Source organism: Leucoraja erinacea, chromosome 27 (assembly GCF_028641065.1).
Source record: "Leucoraja erinacea ecotype New England chromosome 27, Leri_hhj_1, whole genome shotgun sequence".
In the NCBI taxonomy this organism is placed as follows: Eukaryota; Metazoa; Chordata; class Chondrichthyes; order Rajiformes; family Rajidae; genus Leucoraja; species Leucoraja erinaceus.
The window spans coordinates 19,440,272-19,463,789 of NC_073403.1; the positions used below are offsets into that span (position 1 = coordinate 19,440,272).

General features: G+C 44.2%; 1 protein-coding gene across 1 annotated transcript; it reads right to left on the reverse strand.

Moving 5' to 3' along the window:
* Positions 1 to 18,366, reverse strand: tmem101 (transmembrane protein 101). Its single transcript, XM_055657239.1, has 4 exons — positions 18,188 to 18,366; positions 14,186 to 14,366; positions 2,238 to 2,384; positions 1 to 1,493 (listed from the first exon to the last, which is right to left on the reverse strand). Exons 1-4 carry the CDS (start codon positions 18,316 to 18,318, stop codon positions 1,185 to 1,187), a joined length of 768 nt encoding a protein of 255 aa, XP_055513214.1. The 5' UTR covers positions 18,319 to 18,366; the 3' UTR covers positions 1 to 1,184.
* Between the last annotated feature and the right edge of the window lie 5,152 nt (positions 18,367 to 23,518).

The following is a 23,518-nucleotide window of genomic DNA, read 5'->3' on the forward strand; positions in this document are numbered from 1 at the left end:
AAAAACTATAACTTAACATAAATCCAAAAGCAACAACTCATCTTAGCTCGTGATTTACCCAGAGAGATTGACCGCCAACAACCACAGCTCACCAACATTTTTTTAATTTTCAGCAGAAACACAGGATTGAGGTGAAACAAATCAACACAAAATGGTTAAAAGGCGAGATCAATTATTTACTTTATGAAAGAAAAAAATCAGTGTGTTTAAAACAATGATAATTTCACTCAAAGGATTGATGCCAGGACTCAGGACAATACTTATACTGCCGTGGTCATTATTACCCCCTAAAAATTCACCATATCTTTTGGGCTTAATCGTCTTCTGATTTACCGATCCAGCTTCTACAGAGCCAAGGGAGAAACTTCAGAAGAGTAACCCTTCAGAATCTGTTACTGCAAATTATAGCACTGAGGGAATTATAGCACAAAGTGAAATTGGAGGAAAGAAAAAAAAAATCATTGACATTGCAAACAAAACTGAGATTTCAATCACAATGAATATTAATGTGATGGTGCCCCAACTGTGGATTGTCACAGATCCATGGTCTTAAGAAGTAAGGAGTGTGTTTAGGCTGCCAACTAGAACAATTAATATACACTAGCTGTGTGGGTGTTGTTCATCTTGCTTGCATAAATAACCATGGGAATCAGACGAAGGAAATGGAGGTTGGAAAAAAAAATTATGCTTTTAAGAGAGGAAATCGATTTGTACACGATAATATAACTGTTTAGTATTATACCACAAGGAACAATGGAATCATAAGTAATATAAATCACAGGACATCATGTTGCAACAAATTACAGGCCGTATTTATCATTCATGATGCAGCACATGGAATTTGGTGAAAAGATATCAATTAACACAAAATGAGCCAATATTTCAGATACATATAGCTGGTGCAAATGTTCATCTGCCTAAGGCAAGCACCCAATATCTCAATACAGTCCTGGAAAGTGAGATACAGTGCCAGGAGCAAAAATGTTGTCCCTCGGTTAGATTGAATGTTCACCAGGATCTAAGCAATTGCTCACACAGTTCACTTTATCTTTAGAATTGTGAGAGAATATCTTCTATATTGAAAATATATTTAAAAACCTATACATTTTTTTAAATGTCAAATAAATAGCAGTACAAGGTTTTATTAGTGCCATGCAATGAGGAACTTCACCTTTAAAATAACATTAGCAATCTGTGGCCAAAATTATGGCAGCACCAAAAATGCCCACATTCTGCCCAAGCAGCTTCATTTGATTCCAGAACTCAACCCTGCGTGAATGGTGCCAATAGTTCACATTTCCATCAATGAACAGAATTACAATGGGCATAAGAATAGAAAGCATCTGGGCTGCAGTTCGTACACAGTATCCAGAGAGGAAAGACAAAGCCAGCACAGCATAAAATACAAACATCAACTGCAGTGTAATTTCACCTCCTATGATGTGATTCAGATAGGCCAGGCGGTCCTCCTTACTATGCTGCAGGGAGTAAGCCTAAAGATTAAATACAACAGAATTAGAATATCATGATTTAAACTGGCACCTATTATAACTGTTGTCTGTGCCAATGAACAAATCGTTCAGTTTGTAGACACAGTGTGTGGATGCAGGCCTTTTGGCCCACTTATTCCACTCAGATTCAGATTCAGGCCTTTTGGCCCACTTATTCCACTCTAACCATTGATCACCCAATCACACTAGTTTTATGTTATACCACTTTCTCATCGACTCCCTGTGGATTAGGGGCAATTTTACAAAGGCCAATTAACCTATAAACCCATACGTTTTGGGGATGTGGGAGGAAACTGGAGTGCCTGGAAGAAATACATGCGGTCACAGGGAGAATGTGCAAACTTCATGAAGATAGTACATGAGGTCACGATAGAACCTATATTACCGTAGGTCAGGATTGAACCAAGGTCTCTGGTGCTGTAAGGTAGCAGCTCGATCAGCTGTGCCACTCTGTCACCATTAATTTCTAACTTCTATAATCTCCACTACCTCAGTCCAAATCTAACTGAAATACAATTCAGCACCGCTGAAAGGCTTTTTTTGGGTGGGGGGTGGGGGAGGGAGGGAATTAGAAGCCACAGTGAATTAGGTTAAGATTAGCTCACATTTCTTTTATTCAAAAACACAATGCAATAAAATATCAGTATTCACAACAGTCGCATGTATAGATGAAAGTTGCTCATATAAAAATTATAATTTGTAGTGTCAAAAAGGTCAATTACTCACCACGCAAATAAGGTGGATGCCAAGAAACACTTGCCCCGTGGACTGTAACGACCTTGTACGAGGCTTCTGCCGATATATCTCGCCAGCTCCACTCGCTAATATCAGAAATCCACCAATTACAGCTATAGTCCTGGAATACATCCTTACCTGTGGAATTCAAAATGCTCATTTACTTACTTCAGCAATACAGGATTTATTTACCACATCAATCTCATCACATTTTGTTTATATAGGTTTATAGTATTTTATATTTGAATAATGACATCGCCCATTAATAACATTTCACCAGATTTCAATCACTGCCCGGAAGACATAAATTGGATTTTGATATCCCTTTAATATCCATTGGGATTCAAACATTGAAACATGCCAGAGACACAAACATCACAAAGGGTCCAACTGTAGAGGGCGCTGTCCTGTGCATGGCTGCCCAGCCAGCAGCTGTCTCTCTCTTCATCTTTTTATTTTTTATTTTAGTTAGTTAAGTGTTTTGTTTGGAGGTCTAGACTTTTTTATGTGGGGGGTGGGGGAAGGGGAAACTACCTTTCAGGGTCCCTACTTGGTCGGAGAGGCAGCTTTTCTCCGGGCTGCAGCTTCGACCCGTCCTCGCGGCCTACCAGCGGGCCTGGAGCGGCGTTTCCTGTCGGGGACCGCCCAGAACCTCGGCTTCGGCGGCGGCACAGCGCTGGAGCGCTATCGCGGAGCGGGCGATGCCTTGCCCGGGTCGCCGCGCTGGAGCTCCGGTGAGCTGAGGATCGCTGGGGAAAACATCGCGGAGCTGCAGGACTGTGGAGCGACCAGCTGCGGGCGGCGGCGCTGAACTTTACACAGGGAGCCTGGGGTCTCTAGATGAGATCGCTAGTTGTGGAGCTCCAACCGGTGCGACCTTGTTGGCTTCGGAAGCCACGGCCTCCAGTGCGGAGGCGGCCGTTCCAGGGTTCCCAGGCCGCTGGGAGGACTCTCCCGACGCCGGAGCAACATCACCCGGCGAGAACGGCCTGGAACATCGGGCCTCCGTAGAGGCAACTGTGGAGGCCTCTATGGGCCCGACTATGGGTTAACTGGGGTTGGGGACTGGACTTTGTGTCTTCCCTCATGGTGGGAGCCATTGTGGGGGGATGTTCTTTGTGTTTAAGACTCTTATTGGTGTTATGTCTGTATTCTTTTTTTTGTGGGCTGCAAAATGGCAAAAAGCATTTCACTTCACTACACCTGGGTGTATGTGAATGTGACTAATAAAATACCTTTGATACCTTTGAACTGAAACTTACATTAGACTGAACAAATACACTTCTATTACTCAGGGTGGCACAGTGGCACGGCGGAAGAGTTGCTGCCTTACAGCGCCAGAGATCCAGGTTCAATCCTGACCTCGGATGCTGTCTGTACAGAGTTTGTACGTTCTCCCCATGACTTGTGTGGGTTTTCCGAGATCTCCAGTTTCCTCACACGTTCCAAAGTTGTACAGGCCTGATGGTATAACTGCAAATTATCCCTCATGTGTAGGATAGTGCTAGTGTGCGGAGATCGCTGGGCGGCACGGACTTGGTGGGCCGAAGGGCCTGTTTCCGCACTGTATCTCTAAATTAAACTATTTCCTGCAGTGAAGTCAAGGAGATTAATGCTGTTAAAACCAATCTAAAAAAGAAATGTTGCTTGGGCAAAGTCTTTATCAGCAAGCCATCCCAAAATCCCTTTTCAGAGTTATTTGGGCATTCTCAAACCAGTATTTTGTCAGCATATGGAGAAAAATTGTTGCTGTGGACAGAGCAATGGTGAAAGCCTCATCAAAACCTATGTTTGATGTCCTGCAAGTTCCCTTGCATGTTCACTTATTTTAGCTGATCAACCATAGAAATGGGTAGCTGGAGCACATTTACCTCTCTAATATAGATTACAATCCGAACTTCATGTGTGATGCGAGATTCATGTGCGAAGAGAGAAAATAAAAGAAATACATATCAATACAAAGTAATTTTGTTAAGAGAATAAAAATTCAACAAAATCACTTATAATGCTGACACAAATACAGGCCATTCCCCACATTCAAGCTACTCCGTGTCTGCCTATACCAGTAAAACGTGAAATTAAAATAACTAGAATGTAGGCCACAACTGGACCAAAATTAATAGGAAAGAACTGCAGATGCTGGTTTAAATGGAAGGTAGACACAAAGTTCTGGAGTAACTCTACAGGGCAGGCATCGTTTCTGGAGAGAAGGAATGGGTGGCGTTTTGGGTCTAGACCCTTATTCAGACTTAAATTATTTTGTTTTCCAAAAGTAATGTCTATATTAGTGCCATTACATCACAAACAGGCTACATACAATACCCCAGAATGAAAACAAAAACAGGTGTTTTTAAATTTTTACAAAGTAATTAAAAATAAATAACTGAAATATCACATTTACGTAAGTATTCAGACGCTTTGCTATGACACTCAAAATTGAGCTTAGGTTCATCCTGTTTCTATTGATTATCCTGGAGATGTTTCTACAACTTGATTGGAGTCCACCAATGGTAAATTAAATTGATTGGACATGATTTGGAAAGGCACACACCTGTCTATATAAGGTCCCATAGTGACAGTGCATGTCAGAGCAAAAACCAAACCATGAAGACAAAAGGAATTGTCCGTAAACCTCCGAGACAGGATTGTGTCGAGTCACAGATCTGGGGAAGGGTATAAAACAATTTCTGCAGCACGAAGAGCCCAGAGGCCTCCGTCATTGGAAGAACTTTGAAACCACCAGGACTCTTCAATGAGGTGGCCGCCCAGCCAAACTGAGCAATCGGGGGAGAAGGGCCTTGGTCAGGGAGGCCTGACCAAGATGGCACCTAAAGCACTCTCAAACCATGAGAAACAAGATTCTCTAGTCTGATGAAACTAAGATTGAACTCTTTGGCCTGAATGCCATGCATCACCTCTGGAGGAAACCAGGTGGAAGCATGGTGGTGGCAGCATCAAGCTGTGCGGTTGTTTTTCAACGGCAGGAACTGGGACACTAGTCAGGATCGAAGAAAAGATGAACGGAGCAAAGTACAGAGAGATCCTTGATGAAAACCTGCTCCAGAGGATTCAGGACCTCAGACTGGGACGGAGGTTCACCTTCCAATAGGACAACAATCCTATGCAAACAGCCAAGACAACGCAGGAGTGTCTTCCCCGATGTTGGGGAAGTCCAGGACAAGGGGTCACAGTTTAAGGATAAAGAGGAAATCCTTTAGGACCGAGATGAGAAAAACATTTTTCACACAGAGAGTGGTAAATCTCTGGAACTCCCTGCCACAGAAGATAGTTGAGGCCAGTTCATTGGCTATATTTAAGAGGGAGTTAGATATGGCCCTTGTGGCTAAAGGGATCAGGGGGTATGGAGAGAGGGCTACTGAGTTGGATGATCAGCCATAAGTAGGTATGTTACAAAACCTACCTGAATCGCCATTGGGAATCTGCCCTCAGCCAGGTCCGCGATGTTGGCGCTGTTTGGAGGGGGCGGGTTTAAAACGCGATTTTTACTAGGCTGTACTAATCGCAGATGTTCAGCCTAGTAAATCATTAACGAAAAATCGCTGCAAGACCCGGTCGCAAAAGGTATTATTAGTTTTATAGGCCTCGATAATATAGTTATAATAGTTTAAAATTACTCTCTGATTCCGCAACATCTCGCAGCCCCAGGGTTTTATAAAGCAAACAATTAAAGGTATGTACCTTATTTTTACATTAAATGGGGCATATATATAACCCTATATATCAAGTTATCTATAGCGAGTAGTTCCTTTTGGGCTTTTTATATCCCGCAGTATTTTTCTCGGCATTTGAGGGCACTAATCCAGCGCGCTGTCAACATTCTAAACCAGCGCGTTCACATGAACCCACTAGAAAGCCGATTTAAATGGGCATTTATTTACAGCAATTGAACACTAAATTCCTTCCATTTGGCCTATAAATTAATGTAAATTAGATATAAAAATCATGTTATATTGTGAATTATTTGTGAATAATCTTTGGACACTTAGGCTATTTAAAAATGTTAATCTTTCCTTAAGAAATGGGCCTTTGATTATCCAAGATCACAGCTTTTTTGTAATGTCCATTGAAAATCAATAGGGAACAAGATGCTAATTTCCGAGTATGAAAATGGCCATAACTTTTTTAATACTTGAGATATGAAAGTGAATTTGGTGTCAAATTAAACTTATTGTTATGCTTTATCTGATGGGATAAATTGCAGACTTGATTTTTAAAATCTCAAAATTTTGTAACATTGCTACCATAAGCATATTGAATGGCGGTGCAGGCTCGAAGGGCTGAATGGCCTACTCCAGCACCTATTTTCTATGTGTCTATGTTTCTATGTGACAAGTCTGTGAATGTCCTTGTGTGGCCCAGCCAGAGCCCGGACTTGAACCCAATGGAACATCTCTGGAGGGGCCTGAAAATATCTGTGCATCGACACTCCCCATTCAACCTGACAGAGCTTGAGAGGATCTGTAGAGAAGAATGGGAGAAATTACCCAAATCAAGTCAAGTCAAGTTTATTCGTCACATTCACATACGAGATGTGCAGTGAAATGAAAAGTGGCAATGCTCGCGGACTTTTGTGCAAAAAAACAAACAAACGAACAACCAAACAAATTACAAACAGAATCACATATTCTTTTACATATTAAATATTGTGGTCAGAAGGAAAAAGGTTCAGTAAAGTTAGTTCCTGGTGAGATAGGAGTTTACAGTCCAAATGGCCTCTGGGAAGAAACTCCTTCTCAACCTCTCCGTTCTCACTGCGTGGCAACGGAGGCGTTTGCCTGACCGTAGCAGCTGGAACAGTCCGTTGCAGGGGTGGAAGGGGTCTCCCATGATTTTATTGGCTCTGGAGTTGCACCTCCTGATGTATAGTTCCTGCAGGGGGGCGAGTGAAGTTCCCATAGTGCGTTCGACTGAACGTACTACTCTCTGCAGAGCCTTCATGTCCTGGGCAGAGCAATTCCCAAACCAGATGGTAATATTTCCGGACAAGATGCTTTCCACAGCCGCTGAGTAGAAGCACCGGAGGATCCTCGGAGACACTCTGAATTTCCTCAATTGCCTGAGGTGGTAAAGGCGCTGCCTTGCCTTACTCACGAGTGCTGAGGCGTGTGATGTCCATGTCATATCCTCAGAGATGTGGACTCCCAGATATTTAAAACAGCTCACCCTATCCACAGAGAGGCCCGGGGAGACGTTGGTGAGAGGAGGAGTTACCTGGAGCTGTGAGTATAAATTCCAGCGTGGGGCTTGCTTTTACAGAGGCCCGGGGAGCCGTTGGTGCGAGGAGGAGTTATCTGGAGCTGTGAATATAAAATCCAGCGCGGGGCTTGCTTTTACAGAGGCCCGGGGAGCCATTGGTGCGAGCAGGAGTTACCCAAATCTGCAACTTTCCATCTCCCAGAGAAGGAGTCTGATGGAAGCCTCTGATTGGTGGAAGAGGACCAGAGGAAGCAGCTGATTGGGTGCAACCCCAGGTTTACATTTCTGCTTTCAGGTTAAGGGTTCTGGGAGTTAAGGATTCTGGGAGTTAAGGATTCTGGGAGTTAAGGGTACAGTATTTATTAGTAAAGGTACAGTTTAAAGGATAAAGTTTTTTTTAATATTTAATATAGTTAATTTGGGAGTAAGCTATGTCAGTGGAGATTGGCCCTGTGGTTTGCTCAGCCTGCAACATGTGGGAGATCAGGGATATGGTCGGTGTCCCTGGTGACTACGTTTGCAGGAAGTGTGTACAGCTGCAGCTCCTGGCAGACCACATTGAACGATTGGAGCTGCGGCTGGATTCATACTGGAGCATCCACGATGCTGAGAAAGTCGTGAATAGCACGTACAGCGAGTTGGTCACACCGCAGGTAAAAGGTAAGAGGACAGAAAGGGAACGGGTGGCCAATAGCCAGCAAAGCAGTAGGCAGGTAGTGCAGGAGTCCCCTGCGGTCCTCTCCCTCCTAAACAGGTATGCCATTTTGGATACTGTTGGGGAGATGGCTCATCAGGGGAAGGCAGCAGCAGCCAGGTTCATGGCACCATGGGTGGCTCTGCGGCACAGGAGGGGGGGGGGGGGGGGGGGGGGGGGGGGGGAGTGGAAGGGCAATAGTAATAGGGGATTCAATTGTAAGGGGCATAGATATGCATTTCTGCGGCCGCAAACGAGACTCCAGGATGGTATGTTGCCTCCCTGGTGCAAGGGTCAGGATGTCACTGAATGGCTGCAGAACATTCTGGAGGCGGAGGGTGAACAGCCAGTTGTCGTGGTGCATATTGGTACCAACGATATAGGTAAAAAAAAGGGATGAGGTCCTACAAGGTGAATTTAGGGTGCTTGGAGATAAACTTAAAAGTAGGACCTCAAAGGTAATAATCTCTGGATTACTACCAGTACCACGGGCCAGTTGGAGTAGAAATAGGAGGATATTGCAGATGAATACGTGGCTTGAAAAATGGTGCAAGGGGGAGGGATTCAAATTTTTAGGGCATTGGAACCAGTTCTGGGGAGGTGGGACCAGTACAAACAGGACGGTCTGCACCTGGGCTGGAGTGGAACCAATGTCCTTGGGGGAGTGTTTGCTAGTGCTGTCGGGAAGGATTTAAACTAATGTGGCAGGGGGATGGGTACAAGGGCAGAGAGGCAGGGGGGGGTGTAAAATGAGAGTAGAAGCAATAGGTAGCAAGGTGAAAAGTCAAAGTGGCAGGCAGACAAAACCAGGGCAAAAATCAAAAAGGGCCACTTTTCAACATAATTGAATAAGGGGTAAGAGTGTTGTAAAGACAAGCCTGAATGCTTTGTATCTTAATGCAAAGAGCATTCGTAATAAGGTGGATGAGTTGAATGTGCAGATAGTTATTAATGAATATGATATAGTTGGGATCACGGAGACATGGCTCCAGGGTGTCCAAGGCTGGGAGCTGAACATCCAGGGATATTCAATATTCAGGAGGGATAGACAGAAAGGAAAAGGAGGCGGGTAGTGTTGCTGGTTAGAAAGGAGATTAACGCAATAGAAAGGAAGGACATTAGCTTGGAGGATGTAGAATCGATATGGGTAGAACTGCGAAACACTAAGGGGCAGAAAACGCTAGTGGGAGTGGTGTACCGGCCACCTAACAGTAGTAGTGGAGTTGGGGATGGCATCAAACAGGAAATTAGAAATGCATGCAACAAAGGTAAAACCATTATAATGGGCGACTTCAATCTACATATAGATTGGGTGAATCAAATTGGCAGGGGTGCTGAGGAAGAGGATTTCTTGGAATGTATGCGGGATAGTTTTCTAAACCAACATGTAAAAGAACCAACGAGAGAGCAGGCTATTCTAGACTGGGTATTGAGTAATGAGGAAGGGTTAGTTAGCAGTCTTGTTATGCGTGGCCCCTTGGGCAAGAGTGACCATAATATGGTTGAGTTCTTCATTAGGATGGAGAGTGACATTGTTAATTCAGAAACAAGGGTCCTGAACTTAAAGAAAGGTGACTTTGAGGGTATGTGACGTGAATTGGCCAAGATAGACTGGCCAATGATTCTCAAAGGGTTGACGGTGAATATGCAATGGAAGGCATTTAAAAACTGCATGGATGAACTACAACAAGTGTTCATCCCAGTTTGGCAAAAGAATAAATCAGGGAAGGTAGTGCATCCGTGGATAACAAGGCAAATCAGGGATAGTATCAAAACAAAAGAGGAAGCCTACAAATTAGCCAGAACAAGCAGCCTGCCAGAGGACTGGGAGAAATTCAGAGTACAACAGAGGAGGACAAAAGGCTTAATTAGGAACGGGAAAATAGATTATGAAAGAAAACTGGCAGAGAACATAAAAACTGACTGCAAAAATTTTTTATAGATATGTCAAGGGGAAAAGATTAGTTAAAGCAAATGTAGGTCCCTTGCAGTCAGAAACAGGCGAATTGATCATGGGGAACAAGGACATGGCAGACCAATTGAATAATTACTTTGGTTCTGTCTTCACAAAGGAAGACATAAATAATCTGCCGGAAATAGCAAGGGACCAGGGGTTAAATGAGATGGTGGAACTGAGTAAAATCCAGGTTAGCCGGGAAGTGGTGTTAGGTAAATTGAATGGATTAAAGGCCGATAAATCCCCAGGGCCGGATAAGTTACATCCCAGAGTACTTAAGGAAGTAGCCGCAGAAATAGTGGATGCATTAGTGATAATTTTTCAAAACTCTTTAGATTCTGGAGTAGTTCCTGAGGACTGGAGGGTAGCTAATGTAACCCCGCTTTTTAAAAAGGGAGGGAGAGAGAAAACCGGGAATTACAGACCAGTTAGTCTAACATCGGTGGTGGGGAAAATTCTAGAGTCAGTTATTAAAGATGGGATAGCAGCACATTTGGAAAATGGGGAGTTCATTGGACAAAGTCAGCATGGATTTATGAAAGGTAAATCATGTCTGACGAATCTTATAGAATTCTTCGAGGATGTAACTAGTAGAGTGGATAAGGGAGAACCAGTGGATGTTATATCTGGACTTTCAGAAGGCTTTCGACAAGGTCCCACATAAGAGATTAGCATACAAACTTAAAGCACATGGTATTGGGGGGTCAGTATTGATGTGGATAGAGAACTGGCTGGCAGACAGGAAGCAAAGAGTAGGAGTAAACGGGTCCTTTTCAGAATGGCAGGCAGTGACTAGTGGGGTACCGCAAGGCTCAGTGCTGGGACCCTAGCTATTTACAATATATATTAATGATCTGGATGAGGGAATTGAATGCAACATCTCCAAGTTTGCGGATGACACGAAGCTGGGGGGTAGTGTTAGCTGTGAGGAAGATGCTAGGAGGCTGCAAAGTGACTTGGATAGGTTGGGTGAGTGGGCAAAGGCAGGGCAGATGCAGTATAATGTGGATAAATGTGAGGTTATCCACTTTGGTGGCAAAAACAGGGAAGTAGACTGTTATCTGAATGGTGGTCGATTAGGAAAAGGGGAGATGCAATGAGACCTGGGTGTCATGGTACACCAGTCATTGAAAGTAGGAATGCAGGTGCAGCAGGCAGTGAAGAAAGCAAATGGTATGTTAGCATTCATAGCAAAAGGATTTGAGTATAAGAGCAGGGAGGTTCCACTGCAGTTGTACAGGGTCTTGGCGAGACCACACCTGGAGTATTACGTACAGTTTTGGTCTCCTAATCCGAGTAAAGACATTCTTGCCATAGAGGGAGTACAGAGAAGGTTCACCAGACTGATTCCTGGGATGGCAGGACTTTCATATGAGGAAAGACTGGATAGACTCGGCTTGTACACGTTGGAATTCAGAAGACTGAGGGGGGATCTTATAGAAACTTACAAAATTCTTAAGGGGTTGGACAGGCTAGATACAGGAAGATTATTCCCGATGTTGAGGAAGTCCAGAACTAGGGGTCACAGTTTAAGGATAAGAGGGAAGACTTTTAGGACCGAGATGAGGAAATCATTTTTCACACAGAGTGGTGAATCTGTGGAATTCTCTGCCACAGAAGGTAGTTGAGGCCAGTTCATTGGCTATATTTAAGAGGGAGTTAGATGTGGCCCTTGTGGCTAAAGGGATCAGGGGGTATGGAGAGAAGGCAGGGATGGGATACTGAGTTGGATGATCAGCCATGATCATATCAAATGGCAGTGCAGGCTCAAAGGTCTGAATGGCCTACTCCTGCACCTATTTGCTATGTTTCTATTTTCTATGTTTATCCTCAATGGAGCGTACGTCCTCGGATGATGTGCCCTCCTAAAGTCCACGATCAGCTCCTTAGTTTTTTTGATATTCAAGAGGAGGCTGTTGTCCTGACACCAGAATGCTAGATCAGCCACCTCCTCCCGGTAGGCCTTCTCATCGTTGTCTGAGATCAGGCCCACCACCATAGTGTCATCAGCAAACTTGATTATTGAGTTGGAGCTGAACCTAGCCACACAGTCATGTGTGTACAGGGAGTACAATAGGGGGCTGAGGATGCAACCCTGGGGCGATCCTGTGCTCAGGGTGAGGGACTTCGATGTATTACCTCCCATCTTGACTACCTGGGGCCTGGCGGTGAGAAATTCCAGGGCCCAGGCACACAGGAGGGTGTCGAGCCCTAATTCCAGTAGCTTCTCGGCCAGTCTGGTGGGGACTATCGTGTTGAAGGCTGAACTGAAGTCTATGAACAGCATCCTCACGTAGCCCCCCTTCTGGCTGTCCAGATGGGAGAGAGCGGTGTGCAAAACCTGGGAGACCGCATCGTCCGTGGATCTGTTCGGAAGGTATGCGAACTGTAACGGGTCCATGTTGCGAGGGAGGAAGGCGCAGATGTGTTTCTTCACCAGCCTCTCAAAGCATTTCAGGACTACCGAGGTAAGGTGTGCCAATACAGGTGTGCCAAGCTTGTAGCTTCATACCCAAGAAGACTTGAGAATGTAATCGCTGCCAAAGGTGCCTCAAAGTACTGAGTAAAGGGTCTGAACACTTATGTAAATATGATATTTCAGTTATTTCTTTTTAATTACTTTGGAAAAAGTTCTAATCACCTGCTTTTGCTTTTAGATTGATTAAAATAATGAATTTAAAATAGAAGCATCCCCACACCATAGCGTAATGGATGTTTATCCTATTGTTAAAATACATCATCAAGAACCATTGCTCTTCAAGGTGGAGGATAAAGTCAATCTCAGGATTATTTTAATTTCACCATCTGAATAGTCAGAAAGAGCAAGTAATTGAGTAAACAGTTAACCTGAACATAAGAGTATGAGAAATGTTGAAACCAGGAATAGCAATGTTACAAAATTTTGAGATTTAAAAAATCAAGTCTGCAATTTATCCCATCAGATAAAGCATTAAAAGAAGTTTAATACGACACCTAATTCACTTTCATATCATCAGTATTAAAAAAAAGTTATGGCCATTCTCATACTCTGAAATTAGCATCTTGTTCCCTATTGCTTTTCCATTGACTTAACTCAAAAGCTGTGTTCGAGGACAGTCAAAAGCCCATAACTTTCTTAAAAATTAAGAGAACTGAAATACATTTTTCAGTTATTATAGATTGAAGCATTCTGAAACAATTTCGTTGTCATGAATTTATAGGCCAAATGGAAGGAATTTAGTGTTTAATTCCCATAAATTAATGGGCATTTAAATCATCTTGCGAGTGGGATTTTGTGGAACGCGATCGTTTGGAACATTGCGGTTTGTGGTGAATTTAAACCCCATATCGGCAGGAAAAATACTGCCGGTTCGTAAGGGGCCTAAATCACCTTTTTTCCGATGAAATTTGGATTAAAGTAAGAAGCAAGTTTATATGTAAAGTAAACGGCTTATCTTATGTTTTGTCCCATACGGGAGATCCGTCCCGTTGTCGGCGTTGAAAGTAGATTTTTATTTTACTCCTGCAATTAAATTGTCCAGCGATGTTTTTCAAAAACTTCAGAGAACGGATGTCGGAGCGATTTTTCTGCAGCAGCTGAACAGCCTGTGAAAGATCGACTCCGACAGGCAGGAGAAAATGGCATTTTAATCCCTCCCCCCTCCTCAAAGGCGCCAAAGTCGCGCACACAGCCAGTGGCAGTACTGCAGCGCTGCTGAAGGTATGTTTTGTAACATACCTACAAGGAACTGCAGATGCAAGTTTACACAAAAGGACAGTGCTGGAGTAACTCAGCGGGTCAGGCACCATCCCTGGAGGCCCTTCTTGAGACTTATTGACTCCAGTCTGAAGAAGGGTACTGACCCGAAACGTCACCTATCCATGTGCTGCAGAGATGCTGCCTGACCCGCTGAGTTACTACAGCACTTTGTGTCCATGGAGAAGGAGACTTCACATTAACAATAGAAACAGATGCATGGAAATGATAGCAGAGGCAATTACTTCTTGCCACCTCCATTTATAGTGGAGCTAGTCTTGCAGTGGAGTTTGAGATTGTTATAGTGCAGAATGCTCAAACTGTGGTTTTCATACCTTAAGCCAGTCCCCGTAGTGCACCTGTTCTGCAGCGTATGATATATATGTGCTGATAGCTAACTGAAGGGCAGCTCCCAAGGCAAACCATCTCCTCTTCACACCGAAGGACATGAAACTGGCACAGATAACTGCAGCTCCCATATCAAAATAGAGGTATGGCACTGGAATATCCGGCTTCCTAAAAGAAGGCAGAAAGCCAATCACTTTCACTGGACAGCCAGAGAAATATACAGTTGTACATTTGAACAGGCATTTATGCTGCCAATATAAACCAGCCTTGACATCATTGATAACAATTCATCATAGCAAGATATTTACAGGTACAATTTCACAAAATGTATATCCATCATTTCCTCCCAATAAGGATAGAACCCACCAACCATAGCCGCCTTCCAAAAAAACTTTAATTTAAGCAGAAACGCAAGATTGAGGTAAAACAAATTGGTAAAAAGGCAAGATAAATATAACATAGAACAGTGTATCACAGGAATCGCCCTGTGGCCCTACGTTTGTGCCAAATAAATTACATTATTAAAAAGAATCAACGTGTTTGAAAGATGGGAAACAATTTCAGTCCATCTTGTCTGTGCCAAGACACGGATTAATCCCATTCCCACCAATCTCTTCACCCCCTCCAACTCCCAGATACTTTGGGACACCTTGAGACATTAAACTGCCAATCCACACAACTTTGGAAACCGGGGAACTCAGGGAAGAAACTCATCGGGAGAAGGTCAGTCACGGTGGCACAGCAGTAGAGTTGCAGCCTTACAGCGAATGCAGCGCCGGAGACCCAGGTTCGATCCTGACTGCGGATGCTGTCTGTACAGAGTTTGTACGTTCTCTCCGTGACCTATGTGGGATTTTTCGGAGATCTTCGGTTTTCTCCCACACTCCAAAGATGTACAGGTTTAGTAGGTTAATTGGCTAGGTAAATGTAAAAATTGTCTAGTGTGTGTAGGATAGTGTTAATGTTCAGGGATCGCTGGTCGGTGCGGAGCCGGTGGGACGAAGGTCCTGTTTCCGCCCTGTATCTCTAAAATAAACTAAAAAAATGCACATTTCACACAAAGAACGGGGTTCAAGACTGAACATGAATCACTGGCATTGTTGAACATTTACCACAGCTCCAAATCCTTTGGACACAAAGAACATGCCACCTCCTGTTAACGCACATATGAAGAAGAAATGTTTTGGGAAGATGATTTTAAAAGGCTGCTTGAATACGATATTTACAGATGATATTTGGCAATCTAGCAAGAATGCAATTAAAATTGACAGTGGAGGAAAAATACAATGTGTAATGAATTTTATTGAGTTTTAATGCCATGCCAATTCCTTTCCTAAAAGTCCATGTCACTATATTTCATTTTAACATTGCACCTTTTTTACTTCAGAGATTACTTTAATGTCATGTGTAGGAAGGAACTGCAGATGCTGATTTACACCGAAGATAGGTACAAACTGCTGAAGTAACTCAGCAGGACAGGTAGCATCTCTGGAGAGAAGGAATGGGTGACATTTAGGTTAAGAAAGGTCTCGACCTGAAACGTCACCCATTCCTTCTCTCTGGAGATGCTGCCTGAACTTAGTTACTCCAGCAATTCATGTTTACTTTAATGTAATTCCGTTTTAAGATAACAGGCTTGACTTTTGCTTGAAGGCCACTGAATGCACTTTCAACAGGATGCCCCAGAAATTCACCAGCATCTGCAGGGGTGCTTCTGTCAAATGTTGTGCAGTGGAACGGTGACCTTTGGGCCAACCTCAAGGAAATTTAGTCACAAACCAGGGCACCACTGCGCCAGTGCAGAGCGCACAAAGTATGGAGGGAAATAGGCTCAGGTCATGACCAGGTTCCGAGAGGAGAGACGAGCAGGTCTTAGGTTACTTGTCAGCCATATTGCTTAGGTGATTCCGGATCACATATCTGGTGGGGGTAAAGAATTTGGGTGTGGTGGGCAAGCAACCCCGTATATGTGATTTGGTGGCAAATGGTTAGGGTGGTTACAGAAATTACCAAATTATTTTCCCAGTAATGGGCTGTGACCTGCTCAGGTTGGACCCTCCTATAATCACACTTCTGCAGTCCAGTAAAACCCATTTGAGCCAAGACTGCCCTAAAACAAAGTGCTTTTGAAATACATGAATTGACATTCAAATGTTCTTTAAACAGTAATGAACAGTTGATCTGCTCAAGCACAACAAAAATGCCTGGACCAATTTCCAGAGTGTCACAAAATATTTGAAATCCACCAGAATTACATTTGGTTCCAGAAAAAAAAAATTCATTCACAGAGCACTGATAAAAAGTACTGCACAATTGTAATGATTTGCCCACAACAGTTGCCTTATAACGAAATACATTTTATTTGAGGTAACTAATAAACATCTGATACAATCACTAGTCAGTGGTGGAATGCATTGCACAACTTGTTATTCAAGAATAAAGAGTCAGGAGTGTTTAATTGTCATGTGTACCAATAACAATCAATTACATTTTTACTTGGAACAGAACAACATATCAATTGCCCACCTCCCAAACTTAACTGAATGAATGGCAATTCCTTTCAAAAATAATAAATTATATTTAAATAAAAAGTCTAACATGACAAAATATTCCACAACACTTTCCAGGAGATAGGATGCCACGACACAAAGGAGATAGGAAATCAGGCAACTAAAATGTGGGTCATAGTTTCAAGAGTGCCTCAACAGGAAAAAAAATGTAAGGAAACAAAAGGTTTCCCTGGAGCTTAGAGTGTTGGCTGTTGAAGGCACAGGTGGAAACGCTGTAGCAAATAAAATCAGACATACAAAGAAACAGAACCAAATGAACAACACATATGAGAGTCTTGCATCTCATATTATAGCTCAGAGAAGCATGCAACCACAGAATTATATGAAATACCTCATTCAAAATATCAGGTGCATTTTGATTTTGATCATATTCCCCAGAACCCAAATTGCACGTTTTGTCTTTGTAATTTTCAAAGATGCAAAATTAAATGGTGTTTAATTTGTGATAACTCCAAAGAGGCCATGTATCATGCATTATGTGAATTTGTCCTGCCGTTGATAATAGATGTGGTCTCATAATTAAACACTTTCATAAGTCAGATGGGGGAAGAGAGGAAGTGACGATGTGGTGACCAGGGAAACATAGGTAGGAATTCCATAACCTGTGACTAAAATACCTGGATGACACTCTATGTGAGACCCAGCACTGTCATTGCTCCCTCTCTTCTACCACATCATCCTTCCTCCACACTCCCAACCACACCAACCTCTCTCCCACCCTGTCACATCCTCCCATCCACCCCAACACCTCCCCCTCCATTTCTACAACATACTCCCACACTATACCTTCTTTCCTCCAACTCCCTTTCCCACACCCCCCCCTTCTCCACACATCCCCACCCTCTCCCCTTTCCCACCCTCTCCCTCACCCCTTCCCCCCTTCCCCACCCCCACCCTCTCCACACCCTCCCCACCCCCACCCTCCCTCCCCCCCCACCCTCTCTCCCCCCCACCCTCTACACACCCTCCCCACCCCACCCTCTCCACACACCCCACCCTCTCTCCCCTTTCCCACCCCCCCCCCCTCTACACACCCTCCCCACCCCACCCTCTCCCCCCCCACCCTCTACACACCCCCCCCCCCCACCCTCTACCACCCTCCCCACCCCACCCTCTACACACTCTCCCCACCCCACCCTCTCCACACACACCCCCTTCTCTCCCCTTTCCCACCCCCCTCTACACACACCCCTCACTCCCCTTTCCCACCCCCCCTCTCTACCTTCTCTGCCCACCCCACCTTCATCCCCCCCCACCCTCCCACACACCCTCACCCCTTTCCCACACCCCCTACCTTCTCTGCACCCCCATCCCATTCCTCCCCCACATCCCCGCCACCCTCTCCCTCACATCATCGCCTCCCTCCCTCCCTCACACTCCCCTCTCCACACTCTGCCCCGAGCCCCACCTCCCGCTCACCTGCGCTGATCAGCCCGTTCGGCGAACAGCATCAACATGCTGAAGCAGTTCCAGAAGGGGAACCGGGTGATGATGGCGGCGCCGCAGCGCAAAAGGAATTTAAAGAAGCGCCTGCGAACATCCAGCGCCATGGCCGCCCGACCACAACTCGGGTCCGTCCGGAAACCCGGTCTCCGAGCGCTGGTTCCCCCCCCGCCTTCTACACAAGCTCATCCCTCTGGCTCAATAAATAATTCCCAACTAGTTAGTTTGTTTGTTTGGTTTCATCAAAAATAAATCTAGTCTCTTGTGTTTCACGTTTTACGAAATTAAAGAGTCAGAATCGTGTTTTCCAAAGTTTCAATTTATGAGTTAGGACTTCCATTCCACCAAAACTTGTATTTGAATAAGCATGTATTAGCATTAGCATATTGCAGCAGTTAAAACGGTCCAAAGAAACAGTGACATTATTTTGAATTGTGTCAATGTAGTACCATATAATTTGCTGTTACGTGTTTTTTTTTTTTTTGCACAAAGGTCCTTCACGGTCATTAAGTAGTTTGAGCTAGGATTATGTACAAATTTTGTACTATCTCCAAATTTATAGATGATACAAAGTTGGGTGGCAGTGTGAGCTGCGAGGAGGATGCTGTGAGGGTGAGTTGGAAAGGAGAGTGCAGATGCATGGCCGATGCAGTATAATGTGGATAAATGTGATGTTATCCACTTTGGTGGAAAGAACAAGAAGGCAGATTATTATCTGAATAATGTCAGATTAGGAAAAGGGGAGGTGCACCAAGACCTAGATGTCCTTGTACATCAGTCACTGAAAGTAAGCATGCAGGTACAGCAAGTAGTGAAGAAAGTAAATGACATGTTGGTCTTCATAGCAAGAGGATTAGAGTATAGGAGCAAGGAGGTCCTACTGCAGTTGTACAGGGCCCTGGTGAGACGGCACCTGGAGTATTGTGTGCAGTTTTGGTTTCCTTATTTGAGGAAGAACATTTGTGCCATTGAACGAGTGCAACGTAGGTTCACCAGGTTAATTCCCGGGATGGTGGGACTGACATATGGTGAAAGAATGGGGCTTATATTCACTGGAATTTAAGATGAAAGGGGATCATAGAAAAATATAAAATTCATAAAGGATTGGACAGGCTAGATGCAGGAAAAATGTACCCGATGGTGGAGAAGTCCAGAACCAAGGGTCACAGTTTAGGAATAAGTGGTAGGCCATTTAGGATTGAGATGAGGAAAACGTTTTCACCCAGAGAGTTATGGATCTGTGGAATTCTCTGCCACAGAAGGCAGAAGAGGCCCATTCACTGGATGATTTCAAGAGAGAGTTAGATGTAGCTCCTAGGGCTAATGGAATCAAGGGATATGGGGAGAAAGCAGGAACAGGGTACTGATTTTTGATGATCAGCCATGATCATATTGAATGGCGGTGCTGGCTCGAAGGGCCAAATGGCCTACTCTTACACCTATTTTCTATGTTTCTGTATAGGCCAAAACAAGAGGCAATAAGTAAAGGTCATCAATAAGCAATCATATGAATGGTCAGATGTTGATTGAAAGAATTGATTCTCTAATCTCTTTACCACTGAGCCCGAAGAAGGCTCCCGACCCATAAACGCCGTCTGTCCATTCCCCTCCGCAGATGCTGCTTGACCCACTGAATTTCTCCAGCACTTTGTCTTTTGCACACGATTCCAGCATTTATCAGTATTGTCTAATGTATCTAATCATGTATTGTCTTTCTGCTGACTGGATAGCATGAAACAAAAGCTTTTCACTGTACCTCAAGACACGTGACAATAAACTAAACTGAACATTTGCAGTCTCTTGTGTCTTTCTTTATCATCTGATTGCTTCAGGTCATTGTAACATCCAGTAAGCAACACCTTCTTATGCAGCTTTCCGTGATTGAGAAGGGCTTGAGAGTCCATTCGAGTTTTGGACATTAAGAGGTGATATTATTGGCCTCAGCAATCACCTCATAATATCCAAAACTGGAGTGGACTGGAGAATAGTGGACGTCTTTAGATGGAACAGAAGGTGCCTGATAGAGTGGCCATGACGGTAGTGGGTGAGGAGATACATTCCTTCTGCTATTTATACAGTCGTGGAGTTATATAGCACAGAAACAGGCCCTTCGGACAACCCTACTCATGTTGACCATAGTGGCATACTGTGCTAATCCTATTTGCCTGCATTTAGCCCATAGCCCACTAAACCCTTCCTATCGATTATCTGTCCATACGACTTCTAAATGTATAAATTATACTCGCCTCTGCCACCCCATCAAGCATGGATACACCACCCTCTGTGTCCCTTAGGTCATATTAAATCTCTCCTCTCTCACCATGAATCTATCCCTTGTAGTTTTAGACTCCCAAACCCAAGGGAAAAGACTGTGCTTATTCGCCTCCTTTTGATTTCATATAAAGGATAAGGTCACCCTTCAGTCTCCTATGCTCCAGGGGAAAAAAGACCGACCTAACATAAATAAAGACAAGGGCGGTCACACAATAATATGTTTACAGAACAGGCAGAAGCTGTTCAGTCCACTGAATGTGTACCGGATCCTGGTAAAGCAACCCCATCTCACTTTTTTTCCCCTACAGCCTGCCAATGACTGTTTCCTGAATAATTATCTTTTAAAAACACTGATTGATTTTGTTTCCAGCTTACAGGCAACAAATCCCATGCTTAGCACTTTCTCAGTAAAAAAGCTTTTTTTTCTTCGATCAGCCGAAATGTTAAAATTCTGTCTCTTGGTTCTTAAATCATTATTAATGGAAACAGCAATTCCTCTAGTTACACTACCTCAACCAATCACCATATACAACTCCTGTCAATTTATTTTGTTTGAAGAAGAATAACTGCAACCTTTATATTGTAGCCTAGCGTTGAAATCGCTCGACCCTGGAAGCGTTCCAGTAATTTTTTTCTTACCCCCACCCATCATGTTGACACAAAGTTACGGATCTTTGCACTTGTATTAAGTTATTTTCATGTCAAGTCAAGTATCAAGTATATCTTTATTGTCATTTTCCTGAATACTCACATACTCAGAGAAAACAAAAAAACGTTGCTCAACCAGTGTGCAGTAAAAAATAAATAGAAATAAAAATACATATATCATCAAATTAAACACTCTACTCTCTTCTAAACATCAACAGGCGTTCCGATTTGCAGCGGCACCACAGTGGCTCTGCTGCAGTGTGTCCAGGTTGGCGCGCGATACTTTGGCAGGGGCAAAGTCCGTTTATCAGTCTTATAGCCTGCGGGAAGAAGCTGAGGAGCATCCTGCTGGTTTTGCAGCTAATGCTCCTGTACCTCTTCCCAGATGGCAGGATGGAGAATATGTGATGCGATGGGTGGTAGGGGTCTTTGATGACGGAGATGGCTCTGCTGATACATCTCTTCCTGTATATGTCCAGCAGGAAAGGCAGTGGAGCACCAATAATCCTGCTGGCGGTCTTCACAATCCTGTCTAGTTGGTGCCGTTCGTACGCCTTGCAGCTCCCGAACCAGGAAGTGATGCCGTAGGTTAATGTGCTCTCGATTGTCCCCCTATAAAAAGTTTGTAGGTGTGTAGTGGGGAGACCCGCTTTCCGTAGTCTTCGGAGAGGGTGTAGTCGCTGCTGGGCTCTCTTGACCAGAGCTGTGGTGTTGGTCGTGGACGTCAGGTCATCTGACAGGTGGAGTCCTAGGAACTTCATGCTGCTGACCCTTTCCACATCAGCTCCATCGATGTGCAGAGATGTATGGTGTTGTTTTCCCGCCCTCCTGAAGTCAATCATCATCTCCTTAGTTTTTCCCATGTTGAGAATGAGGTTGTGGGATTTTCACCATCCTGTGAGCAGCTCCACCTCCATCCTGTACGCCGACTCATTGTCACTGATGAGACCCACCACTGTTGTGTCATCAGCGAACTTGTTGATTAAGTTATTGTTGAGTCTAACAGTACAGTCGTGTGTAAGCAGACTAAACAGCAGGGGGCTTAGGACACAGCCTTGGGGCAAGCCAGTGCTCACAGCTATGGTTTTTGATGTCCTACTGCCTGACTGTCTGCTGCCGTTGCGATAGAAAGTTCAGGACCCAGTTGCATGTGCCAGCATCAACCCCCAACAGCTCCAACTTCTCCACCAGCTGCTGCGGAATGACTGTTTTAAAAGCAGAGCTGAAGTCTATGAAGAGGATCCTGGCATAAGTATTTTTCCGATCAAGGTGTGACAGTACGAGGTTCAGTGTTGTTGAGACTGCGTCCTCTGTGGATCGGTTGGCTCTGTAGGCGAACTGCAGTGGGTCTAGGTCGGCAGGTAGACTATTTTTGATATGCTGCATAACCAGTCACTTAAAACACTTCATTACTATGGGTGTTAGAGCCACTGGTCGAAAGTCATTATGGCAGGCTGGGTTTGGTTTCTTCGGGACAGGGATGATGGTGGCACTCTTAAGACAGTTGGGCACTACTGCCTGGCTGAGTGAGATGTTAAAAATGTCTGTGAAGACATCTTTCAGTTGCTCGGCGCAGTCTCTTAAAACGCATCCAGGAATGTTGTCCGGCCCTGCAGCTTTGCGTGGATTGACGCTGGCAAAGGCCTTTTTAACTCCGGCTGCGGACAGCCTGAGCGACTGGTCACTGGGAGATGGCAGTAGTGCACGTGTCTGGGTGCTGTTTTTTACCTCAAACCGTGCGTAGAACTTGTTCAGTTCATCTGGTAGAGAGGGGTCATTTTGGCATATCTGCAACGGGGGGGGGGGGGCTTGTAGTCAGTGATAGTATGAAATCCCTGCCACAAGCGACGTGTGTCTTTGTCATTTGCGAAGTGGCTATTAAGTTTTTGTCCATACAGCCTCTTCGCTTCCCCGATCCCCCGGGATAGGTTACTCCTTGCCACTTTGTATGCTGCGTTGTCCCCAGATTTAAATGCAGCATTCCGGACTCGCTGTAGGGAACACATTTCCCCAGTTAGCCAAGGTTTCTGATTGGCACGCCTCCTGACGGTTTTGACCACCGTTACATCATCAATGCATTTATTGATGTATCCGATGACGGATTCTGTGTATTCTTGGAGGTTGATGCCACTGTCATCTGTTGCTGCCTCTCTGAAAATCGCCCACTGTGTGGTTTCGAAACATTCTTGTAGTGCTGCGATAGCTCCCTGTATTTTGGGTCGGAATTTATTTTTTAATTGGTCATTGGAATAGATTTTATACCATTTTCAATTTTTAACACTTTTTAATTGGTCAGCGGAATAGATTTTAAAGTTATTTCCTCCCAGCTAGTCTGACGATTTATCCTCTCAGAAGCCTGGATTTCACGAGAAATCCTGAAGAATT